This window comes from Etheostoma cragini, chromosome 2 (genome assembly GCF_013103735.1).
Source record: "Etheostoma cragini isolate CJK2018 chromosome 2, CSU_Ecrag_1.0, whole genome shotgun sequence".
NCBI classification, from domain to species: Eukaryota; Metazoa; Chordata; class Actinopteri; order Perciformes; family Percidae; genus Etheostoma; species Etheostoma cragini.
Window position 1 is genome coordinate 29,682,945 of NC_048408.1, and position 12,306 is coordinate 29,695,250.

Below are 12,306 nucleotides of genomic sequence, written 5' to 3' on the forward strand. Positions count from 1 at the left end.
TTATGGATAAGTGGAGATTAATACAAATGTATAAATATAAAACTATATAAATGATTGTAATTACTTTTTATTGTTACCCATATTAAATTGTTTTAAATTTAGTTTTGGGTTTATTAGAATGTTATATACAGACATCTCTGTACGAGTCTGAGGATAAAACAAATAATGAACTTAAATTAACCTAAAAGATATTTAAAGCATTTCTTTTTGTTTTGTCTTTCAGCTGAAACATTGCAGCCGTTACATCCACGACCTTTTCCCTTCGCTCATCAAAAACCTCGACCCGGTGCCGCTCCGCCACGTCCTCAACCTGGTGTCAGGCCTGCACCCCAGCGCCCACACGGAGCAGGTACACACACACACTTACTGACTCACTCATACACACACACACTCACTCACAGGCCCCCCATACACACAGACACACACACAGCCACACGCACTCAATCAGACCAACTCGCAGACACTCACTCACACACACACTCACTCTCACTCACACACACACTCACTCTCACTCACACACACACTCACATCCACACTCACTCACAGCCCCCCCCCAAACACACACACATGCTTGCACGCACGCACTCACTCACTCACTCACTCAATCACTCGCGCGCACACACACACACACACACACACACACACACACACACACACACACACAAATCTACACACTCAAAGCCCCACACACACATCTACACACTCACAGCCCCACACACACATCTACACACACACACACACACATCCACACTCACACACAGCCCCACACACACACACACACACACACACACACACACACACACACACACAGCCTCAAAAGTGACCCTTTAAAACAGTGTGATATTCATTTCTTTTAACAATATAATGATAATAACTATTTGAATAGCAGCTTTAGTGTTCAAAGTGCTCTGACAGAGGAAACAAAAGCACAGACCAATAAATACACATAAGTACACATTATTAAGATAGTGAAAACAGAAGCTGGGACAGCTTGAAAGGACAGAAAAAATTTCAAATTGCGATGGACAAAGTAGATTTAATAATAAAGGTTTATACATCTGCCCCCCTTTGTCAGACGTTGTACCTGGCCTCCATGCTGATCAAGGCTCTGTGGAACAACGCCCTGGCGGCCAAGGCCCAGCTCTCCAAACAAAGCTCCTTCGCCTCTCTGCTCAACACCAACATCCCCATGGGCAACAAGAAAGGTCAGTCTGGCTTCAGTCACGTCTCTCACCGTGTAATGTTTGAGTGGCGGGGGCTTGATTTCCGTCCCACAGGAAGTTCCCCGTCCGGCTCTCAGTCTTCTCGTCTGGTCTCAGGTTCACCGGCCGCCAGTCCGGACAGCAGCGACAACAGCGACACGCAACACAGCGGAGGCAGCGACATGGAGATGGACGACCAGATGATGTCTGGCAACAAGAGGAGCCAGCAGAGGCTGTCGGACACGGAGGTACACACACGGGCACGCACACAGTACACACTCACTCACACTCACACACTGTCCAGCTGGTTTGGATTGTTGCTGTTTTATTTTGGATTTCAGTATTCATTAACCCTCATGTTGTCTTCATGTTGCCCTCATGTTGCCCTCATGTTGTCTTCATGTTGTCTTCATGTTGCCCTCATGTTGTCTTCATGTTGTCTTCATGTTGCCCTCATGTTGTCTTCATGTTGCCCTCATGTTGCCCTCATGTTGCCCTCATGTTGCCCTCATGTTGTCCCCATGTTGTCCTCATGTTGCCCACATGTTGTCCTCATGTTGTCCTCATGTTGTCTTCATGTTGCCCTCATGTTGTCCCCATGTTGCCCCCATGTTGCCCTCATGTTGCCCTCATGTTGTCCTCATGTTGTCCTCATGTTGTCCCCATGTTGCCCTCATGTTGTCCTATATCAATGTTCTTTTTAATTCCCCAAAATAACATGATTGATTCCACCCAACGCTCTTTGCCAAGTACAAATCTCTACTTTCATTAATTTTGGGGCGTCTTATTCAATTTTATAGCATTGTAAAACAAATGGAAGTGTTTTTGAAATAGTATTGAGTAAAAGTTGACATATTCCAGTCTGTGATTATCATCAACATCCATTCCTTTAATTTTAGTCTCAATAATTCCTAATTTCTGCTTTTCTAACTCAAACATTAGCTATAAGTTCCTATAAATGAGGTTTATTGAGCATAAATTCCAAAAATAACTGTAAAACTAAAGTTAATAAGTTAGTGTTGAAAAAAGAAAGTGACACACATTAAAAAAAAGCGTCGTAAGTGTTGGAAAAAAGGAACAAAAATGTAAGAATAAGTTAAAAACATTGATAAAAGTGTTGATTTTCAATTTTGACTGGAAGACGACACAAGGGTTAACCCGACAGATGTTCACTGCCCCTTTTAGATGGAACTAAAAATATTTGAGCCGCAAAAAAAGAAGTGTATTTTAATAAAGCATGGGGACTGATTTTGAAACACTTGGGGGGTCTGAGGGAGGGTGTTTGCTTTTGGTTCTCTTAACTAAGTCTTGATATTTGCTATGGTGCCTCTCCATGATGCACCGCCAAATAATTACAATTTGTACGTTCTTGGTTGCTGCTTATTGTTATTCAGAAATCAGAATCAGAAATACTTTATTTATACTTTTTTTGATCCCTGAAGGGAAATTCTGTGTTAAAGTTACAGTTAAAGTATATAAATATCAGAGTAGAAATATAAAGAGAGAAATATGAGTGTGGATATGTACTATTTACATAGTTAAAGGAATTTTTATGATACAGTATTTACATAATTAAGGAGTTGAAATGGTATTAAGGACTTGTAATTGTAAATGGTTATTGATGTAATTGTACGGATACAAAAATGGAAAATGATGATGCTTGCATCAACAAATGTGGTCTGTACCCAGGGTTGATCTGCAAAAACACACTGTCAAAAAAATTAAAGGAGATGTTTTGAATCAACCAATTGCTTGTCCAATTAAAACAAATAAAAAAATTTCCAACTTTATCTTATTGAACAAATTAAACATGGAATTGAATTTAAAAAGGCACCACTAAAAATCATGTTCCGGTTAACACTTTAAAGAGCCGGTTTCTACTCTTTTAACTAACGCAAAAAAAATCTCTGAGCGTCTTTCTCAGAGATTTAGGAAGGTGACGAGTCAAGAAAGTGATTTAAAATGATCGTGTTGTTTCTCGTCTGTGTCGCTTCCTCAGGAGTCGATGCAGGGCAGCTCCGACGAGACGGCCAACAGCGTGGAGGAGGGCAGCAGCGGGCCGGGCAGCAGCAGCGGCCGCAGCGAGGCCTCCAGCAACGACGCGGCGTCCAGCCGAGCCAGCCAATCGGCCGGCAGCCCCGGCAGCGAGATGCACTCTGACGACATGGCGGACAGCGAGGCCTTGAAGGAGGAGGAGGAGGAGGAAGAGGAGGAGGAGGAGGAGGAAGAGGACGACGAGGAAGACGACGACGAGGACGACGAGGACGACGACGAGGACGAAGACGAGGGCAACCGCTCGGCCGCGGACGGCGGGCAGCTGAAGGAGCCCCGGGAGCAGACTGAGTCGAGGAAGAGGAAGGCGGGCGAGGCGCTCGGCGAGGGCCCGAGCCAGGGGGCGGGGCCCGGTGGCTCAGGGGGCGGGGCCAAGGCCAAGGTTCTCCCCTTCAAGCCGGATACGTCTGTCATGGTGACAGCGGCGTCGGCGTCCCTGGAGGGCCGGATGAGGATGTTGGACGCCTGTTCCGTGTCGTCGTCCATTCGGCCCGACGGGACGGAGCCCCAGCAGCAGCAGCAGCAGCTGCCAGAGATCGGCCCCCCACAGATGGTCCAGGGGCCCCAGGAGCCCCCGTGCCTGCCGCGGCCCGGGGACTTCCTGGGAGACGCCATGGGCGGCGAGCTCTTTAACTGCCGGCGCTTCATTGGCCCACAGCACCACCACCACCATCACCATCATCACCACCACCATCATGAAGGGTAAGGCCTAATTCGGGGGGGGGGGGGGCAGGGTCTAACCTCTGTAAACTACCAAGCGAGTTTCATGGAGGTCTGACTTTTGTTACTGTAAAAAATATAAATGCTAATTTAGAGTTGTTGTTTTTTCTTAGATATAGCCAAACTAAATAATAAACCAGAATGTTTCTCCCATCCCTGAAAGGGGTGTGGACCAGCCAGACCCTCCTATAAAACAACAACCCTCTAGTCGGCATCCCTCTTCTGCAATTGTGATAAAGCTGTTGGATCTTTGATGGATGTGCTTGTCTGCCTCATGTTTATAAACCCTCGTCCCTCCGTCAGTCCCATGGTGGAGGACATGCTGAGCGCGGACGACGTGAGCTGCAGCAGCTCCCAGGTCAGCGCCAAGTCGGAGAAGAACATGGCCGACTTTGACGGCGAGGAGTCCGGCTGCGAGGAGGAGCTGGTCCAGATCAACTCCCACGCTGAGCTCAGCTCCCACCTCCAGCAGCACCTCCCCAACCTGGCCTCCATCTACCACGAGCACCTGGTGCAAGGTGAGCCACACTGAACCGACGCAACAGGTCGCTTTCACCATCGGTGTTTTTGTGTCGAATCCCGCAAGACTAAATAAAGATCTCCCTGCCAAATAAAAACCCAAAAAGCTGATTTTGGGTGCGCTCTGCATCCCTGCAGGTCCGTCGGTCCACAAGCATCAGTACTCGGGCAGCCAGGCCGTGACTGACATCAACCTGGACAACGTTTGTAAGAAGGGCAACACGCTGCTGTGGGACCTGGTGCAGGACGAGGACGCGGTACGACTTCAAACCTCTCTTTATGGATATTATAGACACTGCTTTCTCTATAAAAATACTCATTTAAACTTTATTTGTATAGCACTTTTCATACATACCTGTCACATGCAACACAAAGTGCTTCCTATTTTAAAAACGGACACAAAGTCACACACACACACACACACACACACACACACACACACACACACACACACACACACACACACAGATTTAATTTAAAAGGCAATTAAAGCTTGAGTTACGGAAACGTTATCATGAAATAGCATAAAACCTGCAATCCTAATATATTAATTTGTTATATTAAATATTATTTGTTGCAAAAATAAAGCCGTAAAAAGATTTTAAGGTATTTCATTTTTACTTTTTTGCAGGTAAAAGTTAAATAGTTTATGTATATATAATGAGGGACAAAATTTAGTTGAGCAGCTTATCACTAAATTGAGAATAGTTGGTCCACCTTAACCCTCATGTTGTCCTCTGGTCAAACTGACCCGTTGTCCTATATCAATGTTGTTTTTTTACTCCCCAAATTAACATGATTGATTCCACACAACGCTCTTTAGCAAGTACAAATCTCTACTTTCATTAATTTTTCCTCAAAATTGAAGTGTTTTTGAAATAGTATTGAGTAAAAGTTGACATATTCCAGTCTGTGATTATCATCAACATCCATTCCTTTAATTTTAGTCTCAATAATTCCTAATTTCTGCTTTTCTAACTCAAACATTAGGTATAATTTCCTATAAATGAGGTTTATTGACCATAAATTCCAAAAATAACTGTAAAACTACAGTTAAAAGGTGACAGTGGGGGGAAAAAAGCGATTAAAAAGCCTAAACAAAAGTGTTGCTTTTCAATTTTGACGGGAAGACAACACGAAGGTTAAGGTCAGCCCGTCTTTAGTAAGCCTTGAGGTGGACTAACATGGTCCTTAGATGGTCCTTAGCAAAACCTGGAGCAGCATCTTGTCACTAAAATAAATCAAATGTCCAACTTCAGCCCAGCTGACGTTAGTCAGCCCCAACCCGGTACCAGTTCAGGTCTGGTTCTTGATACAATCCCTATTTATAGACTGATATGAATGTTTCAAATGAGCACAATCTGGTGTAGGTAGTGAGAAGATGTGTGCCACAGTGCTGCCTTCAAGTGCGGTCGGAATTTTTGACTTCCTCCTTCGCTGCTGCCGAAGCATATATATTTAATTTTTTTAAATAATTTAATTTATATAATATAATATAATATTTGCTGTTAAGTACCGAAGCTTCAAAGCTTACATCATGGTATTCGGTACTCGGTTGATCATAACCAACTTATAAAAATGCGTTTACACACATTGAATATTTTGTTTGTTTGTGGCCGGAGGTGATAACTCGTCTTATTACATGAGTCATCAAAAAGATCCTCAAGTGTTTCCCAGAAACAACATGACCAAAAAAAAGGAAAAATCAAAGCACCAGCAGCTGAAAAAAAAAAAATGTAAAGAAGAAAAATAATCACAAAACTTAATATTTCAATAAAAACAGGTCAGTCCTTCAGAGGTAAATCAACACAAGTCATATGCTGCAACACACAGCCTCTGTGTGATCTCGTGTGTGTGTGTGTGTGTGTGTGTGTGTGTGTGTGTGTGTGTGTGTGTGTGTGTGTGTGTGTGTGTGTGTGTGTGTGTGTGTGTGTGTGTGTGTGTGTGTGTGTGTGTGTGTGTGTGTGTGTGTGTGTGTGTGTGTGTGTGTGTGTGTGTGTGTGTGTGTGTGTGTGTGTGTGTGTGCGCGCGTAGATTCATCTATCGGAGGGTCTGATTAACGAAGCAGAGAAGCTGTTGTGTTCGCTCGTCTGTTGGTTCACCGACAGACAGATCCGCATGCGTTTCATCGAGGGTTGCCTTGACAACTTGGCCCATCACAGGTAAGAGTGACCCCGTGTTTGTTGTTCGTGGATCACCACCGGATCCAAAACACATGCTATAAACTCTGCAGGGGGCCCAAAACTTTTGCGGATGGCATTTTTTAGTGTTCTGTTATTTTGAAAGTGTAAATGATGGCAATAAAAACTAACTTTTTGTGACCTATGATACGAATGTCTAATCTGTCATTTAATGCCTTTTGGAGATTTTTTCCATCTTTTCTTGGCTTCTTTATGCACATTAATACACATTTTTTTTTACCTGTGGTGCCCAAACTTTCCAACCCCACTGTATGTGTTGGTCAGTTTGTCTGCTCGACGATCCCATTTTGCAGCCATTGAACTGATGTGAACACATTAATTGTATTATATTGTTTTTTTTAGATAAAACAGATGTTGACAAAGTTTCCTTTTGGGGACGTCATTTGAAAAAAGGTTATAAATTGCAATATTTAAGAATATTGCAATATGCCTTAAAATCGCAATAGTATTGTATCGTGGCATAAGTACCGTGATGATATCGTATCAGGAGGCGTCCGGCGTCCTACCCTAGAGGCTATTCGTGTAGATTTTTGGGATTTTGATTGTTTTTGCTATGAAGCTCATTTGCACAGAATGTTGTTGCAAATCTCAACATTTTACCCAAGTTACATACGTGTAAATAGCGCAGGAGATAGATAGATAGATAGATAGATATTTATTGATCCCAAAAAAATGGGAAATTACAGTGTTACAGCAGCACACAAAATATACATACATACAATATACATGAAATAATAATAATTATAATAACAAAATATAATAATAAAATATAAGAATGTAAGAACAAATATTTAAGTATATACAAGATCGGAAAAACAAAATGTGCAGCTGTTTAAATATAAGTATGCTAAAAAATGTGAATGAACCAATCGTTCCGGTTGCCCTTATTGCAATATTGTGGTGTCTCAGAGTGTCATCTAGCAACCAGGGATGAAGTGTTGGAGAGTTTTATTGTCTGTGGTAGGAAGGATTTCCTGTAGCGGTCCGTGCGGCATTTAAACTGAAGGAGCACGGCGATGCCGTTTGCTTGGCAGCGCAGTCGGGTCGATTTGAGAATTTTGTTTTTGTTTTTGTGCAGGTCTAGCGCTCAGTCCTTTAGTTAAATGGGCTGTCAATGTTGAATTTCTCTCTTTTCTTGTATTCTTGTATTTGACTCTCATCTTCTCGTCTACCCCTCTCAGGTCTGTTGTGGTTTCCTTGCGTCTACTACCCAAACTTTTTGGCACTTTCCAGCAGTTTGGCTCCAGTTACGACACCCACTGGATCACCATGTAAGTAACGTTTTCAGCAGCCGAGTTCAGATGAATATGTTAAACAGCTGGTGTACTTTAGGCTTCATATTCTTTGAACTTATGTTACAATTTTACCTGCGCACGTCCCAAACTTCTGCTGGGCTTAAGACTTTCAACAGAAACTAGATATATACTGTGTAAATAAAATAAAGAGGGAGCTGTCTCGTGAGTGTGATGCTGATTTGCTGATCTGTTCCATCAGGTGGGCGGAGAAGGAGCTGCACATGATGAAGCTGTTCTTCGACAACCTGCAGCACTACATCCAGGAGGTCCGGGAACACCTGCACAAGTTTGCACTGTAAGTGTGTCCACCTGTCATCTCTACTAGGGAATGACAGATTATCGGCCCATTTTTGCAGTTTGCAGATTATCTGTATCAGCGTTTTTATTTGCCTGATACCCGATTAAAGGTAATTAAAACAGTGTCCTACTTTGGCTCAGCTACAGCTCTGTGTCTGTCCCTCTGCTTCAGTTTCTCTTACCACTGAGTCCCCCCCCCCCCTCCCAACACTATTTGACTCTGTTACTGAGGATTATGTTCAACGTTTCTCATCTATTAAATAATTGCTTAATGTGTTGAAAAAAAATCTATATTTAATCTTTTAGCCCAGTTCAGACCAAAGACGCGCGAGACAAAACCATTTTAGATTAAAGTTTTAGCGGTTTGAAGCAGACCATCTCAGCTTGACTTAAAGAGTCTCCAGAGGCTGGTTTTAGGACGTAAGAGATGTCTCCTGTCTCTAATAGAGAAGTCAGCTAGTGGAGTCTCCAGAGGCTGGTTTTAGGACGTAAGAGATGTCTCCTGTCTCTAATAGAGAAGTCAGCTGGTGGAGTCTCCAGAGACTGGTTTTAGGACGTAAGAGACGTCTCCTGTCTCTAAAAGAGAAGTCAGCTAGTGGAGTCTCCAGAGGCTGGTTTTAGGACGTAAGAGACGTCTCCTGTCTCTAATAGAGAAGTCAGCTAGTGGAGTCTCCAGAGGCTGGTTTTAGGACGTAAGAGACGTCTCCTGTCTCTAATAGACAAGTCAGCTGGTGGACTCTCCAGAGGCTGGTTTTAGGACATAAGAGACGTCTCCTGTCTCCAATAGAGAAGTCAGCTGGTGGACTCTCCAGAGGCTGGTTTAAACAGGCTGGTCTCCTGTGTCCAATAGAGAAGTCAGCTGGTGGACTCTCCAGAGGCTGGTTTAAACAGGCTGGTCTCCTGTCTCCAATAGAGAAGTTAGCTGGTAAAGTCAGCTTTAAACTATAGAAATAAAATGGAACAAAGCCGTGAATCAGAGAAATGAAACCTGTTTTTCCCAAATCATCACTAGAAATGCAACTGTAGCAAGAATCTCACTAGCGTTATTCACATTTATATGTGGATCAAATAAGTAGTATTTTCAGCTACAAAACGCCTAAAAGTCAGACGTTGGAGCGGAAGTACAAAGAGGCGTTGTTATGGAGACGATACACCGTCTCATCTGTGTGAACTGGCAGCTTTCAGAGCGCTGCAGAGCGGCTCGGTGCAGGTTTCAGCTCATCGCGAAACTTTTGTTTTGAACTGGGCTTAAACAACATTAGCATTTCACTATAAATGCATAATGGGTCAGAATATCTGTTATTGTTTTCCTTAACTACTAATAATCGGTATCACGCTTTAAAAACCAGTATCGGTCGATCCTCAGTCAGTACACATGTTAAATAATGTGTGCTTCTGGTTATTCCAATAATTTTTAAACAGTGAAATACTTATATGAACATCATCATAAACGTTCTCCTTAATAGATACAATGACTCGTCTTTCTTCGCTGTGTCGTTGCAGGTACAGCCACAGTGCGGAGGTCCAGGTCCGTCTGCAGTTCCTAACCTGCGTCTTCTCCACACTGGGATCTCCAGACCACTTCAGTAAGATTCTGCTTCTTGTCTTCTGCTCAGAGAACTAGTCTGGATAACAAAAAAAATAGTTTATTGTACATTTAAACTACAAGCTATAGACACTCGGAGAATGAAAGCTGTAATGTGGAGCAGCATGCACAAGGCTGCCATCATCACTATCACAAAGACCCATGGGTATGACAGTGAAAAAACTACAACATAAGTTAGAGCTATTGTTCAGCTTGCATTTACCTCCACAAAAGTGCGTCTTTTTGAGGTCCAGACCCCAAGTTAAGAACTGATTTGGTAGCTTGAGGGATGCTTAGTTAAACGGTAAATGGACATTCAAAAATCACTCATTGGAACAAATGGAGGAAGATTGTTAAAACCTGGGGAGAAACTCGTTGGTAAGCAACAGGTAGACCTGTACCAAATATATATCGGACCAGATGGGCACAGATAGCAGACAAGGTTTCCATGGATACAACCCATCCGCTTTCAGTGGAGATCAAGCCGATACCATAATGTCAGAACCAATGAAACAAAAAACAGTTATTCCTGTGGCAATAACCCTATCAAATAAGTTTTGATTAGATTAGATAATACCTAATTCATCCAACAGTGGGTAATTTCCCTTGTTACAGCAGCATCTTCTACAATACAAGCAAAAAACAAACAAACAAGTAAACACACAAGAAAAACAGGGAAACAACAGACAATGAGCAGAAGGTAGACGGAAGTAAAGTGGCGTCAAATAAAGGTTTTGTGAAGAAAAGTGCGGTTTGCATAGTACACAAAACACAACATATAGATGTAGGAAGGGGTATGACTAAAGGGAATACATGTTAAGTAATGGGCAGTAGTTCATCTATTTATTTATGATATTGTTAAAAATACTCCTTTTACTCCATTCTATTTATTGATGTGTGTATGTTACGTGTAGATAAATGGTGCTGTAGAAATCTGGATTTATATTTATATTGTGAATTATGTGTCAATATGCCTGTAGTGTACAAACAATTTGCCTTTCGTGGACATTAAAGTTGAAACCAGTGAGAGAATAATCCTAGAGAGGAGTTATATTAAGTAGAGAAGCGGTGGAGTCTGTCCTCACGTCTGGCGGAGCTCCCGTGTGTAATTGCGGTCCTGTGTGTCCGTCTCTCAGGGTTGAGCCTGGAGCAGGTGGACATCCTGTGGCACTGCCTGGTGGAGGACGCCGAGTGCTACGACGACGCGTTGCACTGGTTCCTCAATCAGGTCCGCAGCAAGGACCAGCATGCAATGGGCATGGAGACCTACAAACACCTTTTCCTGGAGAAGGTGGGTGCCAGCAGGGGAGACCAACACACAACAATATACAACAAACGCACAACAACACACAGTTGTTTTAGTTGTAGGGTTTCCTCAGTATCTCAGCATTTTGAATGTGACTGTACTCGGCGAGTTGCACCAATGAGTGCGTTTTCATGCACACGGGTATCCAGGTTGTGTGTTGTGCATGTACCGTAAGCGAGTAGTTTTGTTTTCCCAAGATGGCGAAAGCATGTCCGGCCCCGTTCTTCATTCAAATTTGACCCCTTTAAAAAAAACAGGAGGGTTAAAAAAAAAAAAAGTGCGTCCCGTAAACGCTAGAGATGTGAATCTTCACCGATATCCCGATGTGAGTACAATTATGTCTTCGATTCGATATCTCGATGCATCAAAAACCTTTTTTTTCTTTCTATTAAAGCCATGTAGGATATTTAATTCATAGCTTTTCAAGCTTCAAAAACAAAACATTCTGCGGTGCTCCAATACAAAATAAATTGGATAAATAAAACTACAGCACTGAGCACATGATGCTTCCTGAACAGAATATGTAAAGAGAAACGTTAGGCATGCAATAAATTGTAAACAGAAATGATCGATTATGGCCCAGTAAATCATTTCTAATTAGTAATTTATTAAGTTTTTGAACACCACAGTCAACGTTGCAGTCTGCATTGCTATCGGCATCTTAACTGGTATCCCATAGTGATGACAGTTTAAGTAAAAAGGATTAAGCCAAAAGAGGTGATAGTAGTCAACTTAAATAAAAATAAATAAATAAATAAATAAAATGGCCCAGTGAGTTATTGATGCAGCGTCCTCCATGTCCACGACACAATGCATCGACTATTTGAGTCATTTGAACATCTCTAGTAGACACCATATCCTGGTTTAAAAACCCCAAAAAGAATAAATTACATTTAAAATTAAATTTTTCCTGAATTGTCAAAAGTCGAGGTGTCAATCATCTGTTGTACCGGCTACTTCACATAAGGTTTGTCCTCCGCAAATTCACCAAGGTGACAGTAGGAGAAGGAAAAACTAGTTAAATAAGAGTTTTATTGTTACATACACTTATGCCCAGGTGTGTGTGTGTGTGTGTGTGTGTGTGTGTGTGTGTGTGTGTGTGTGTGTGTGTGTGTGTGTGTGTGTGTGT

General features: G+C 42.5%; 1 protein-coding gene across 1 annotated transcript in view; it reads left to right on the forward strand.

Moving 5' to 3' along the window:
* usp34 (ubiquitin specific peptidase 34) overlaps positions 1 to 12,306 on the forward strand; it is an 81,641-nt gene that overhangs the window by 20,527 nt on the left and 48,808 nt on the right. The window contains 11 exon segments of the mRNA XM_034884239.1: positions 224 to 349; positions 1,076 to 1,205; positions 1,320 to 1,450; positions 3,202 to 3,956; positions 4,278 to 4,492; positions 4,632 to 4,750; positions 6,528 to 6,655; positions 7,876 to 7,965; positions 8,189 to 8,284; positions 9,790 to 9,872; positions 11,008 to 11,285. Of these exon segments, the coding sequence (XP_034740130.1) occupies positions 224 to 349; positions 1,076 to 1,205; positions 1,320 to 1,450; positions 3,202 to 3,956; positions 4,278 to 4,492; positions 4,632 to 4,750; positions 6,528 to 6,655; positions 7,876 to 7,965; positions 8,189 to 8,284; positions 9,790 to 9,872; positions 11,008 to 11,285 (2,151 nt within the window).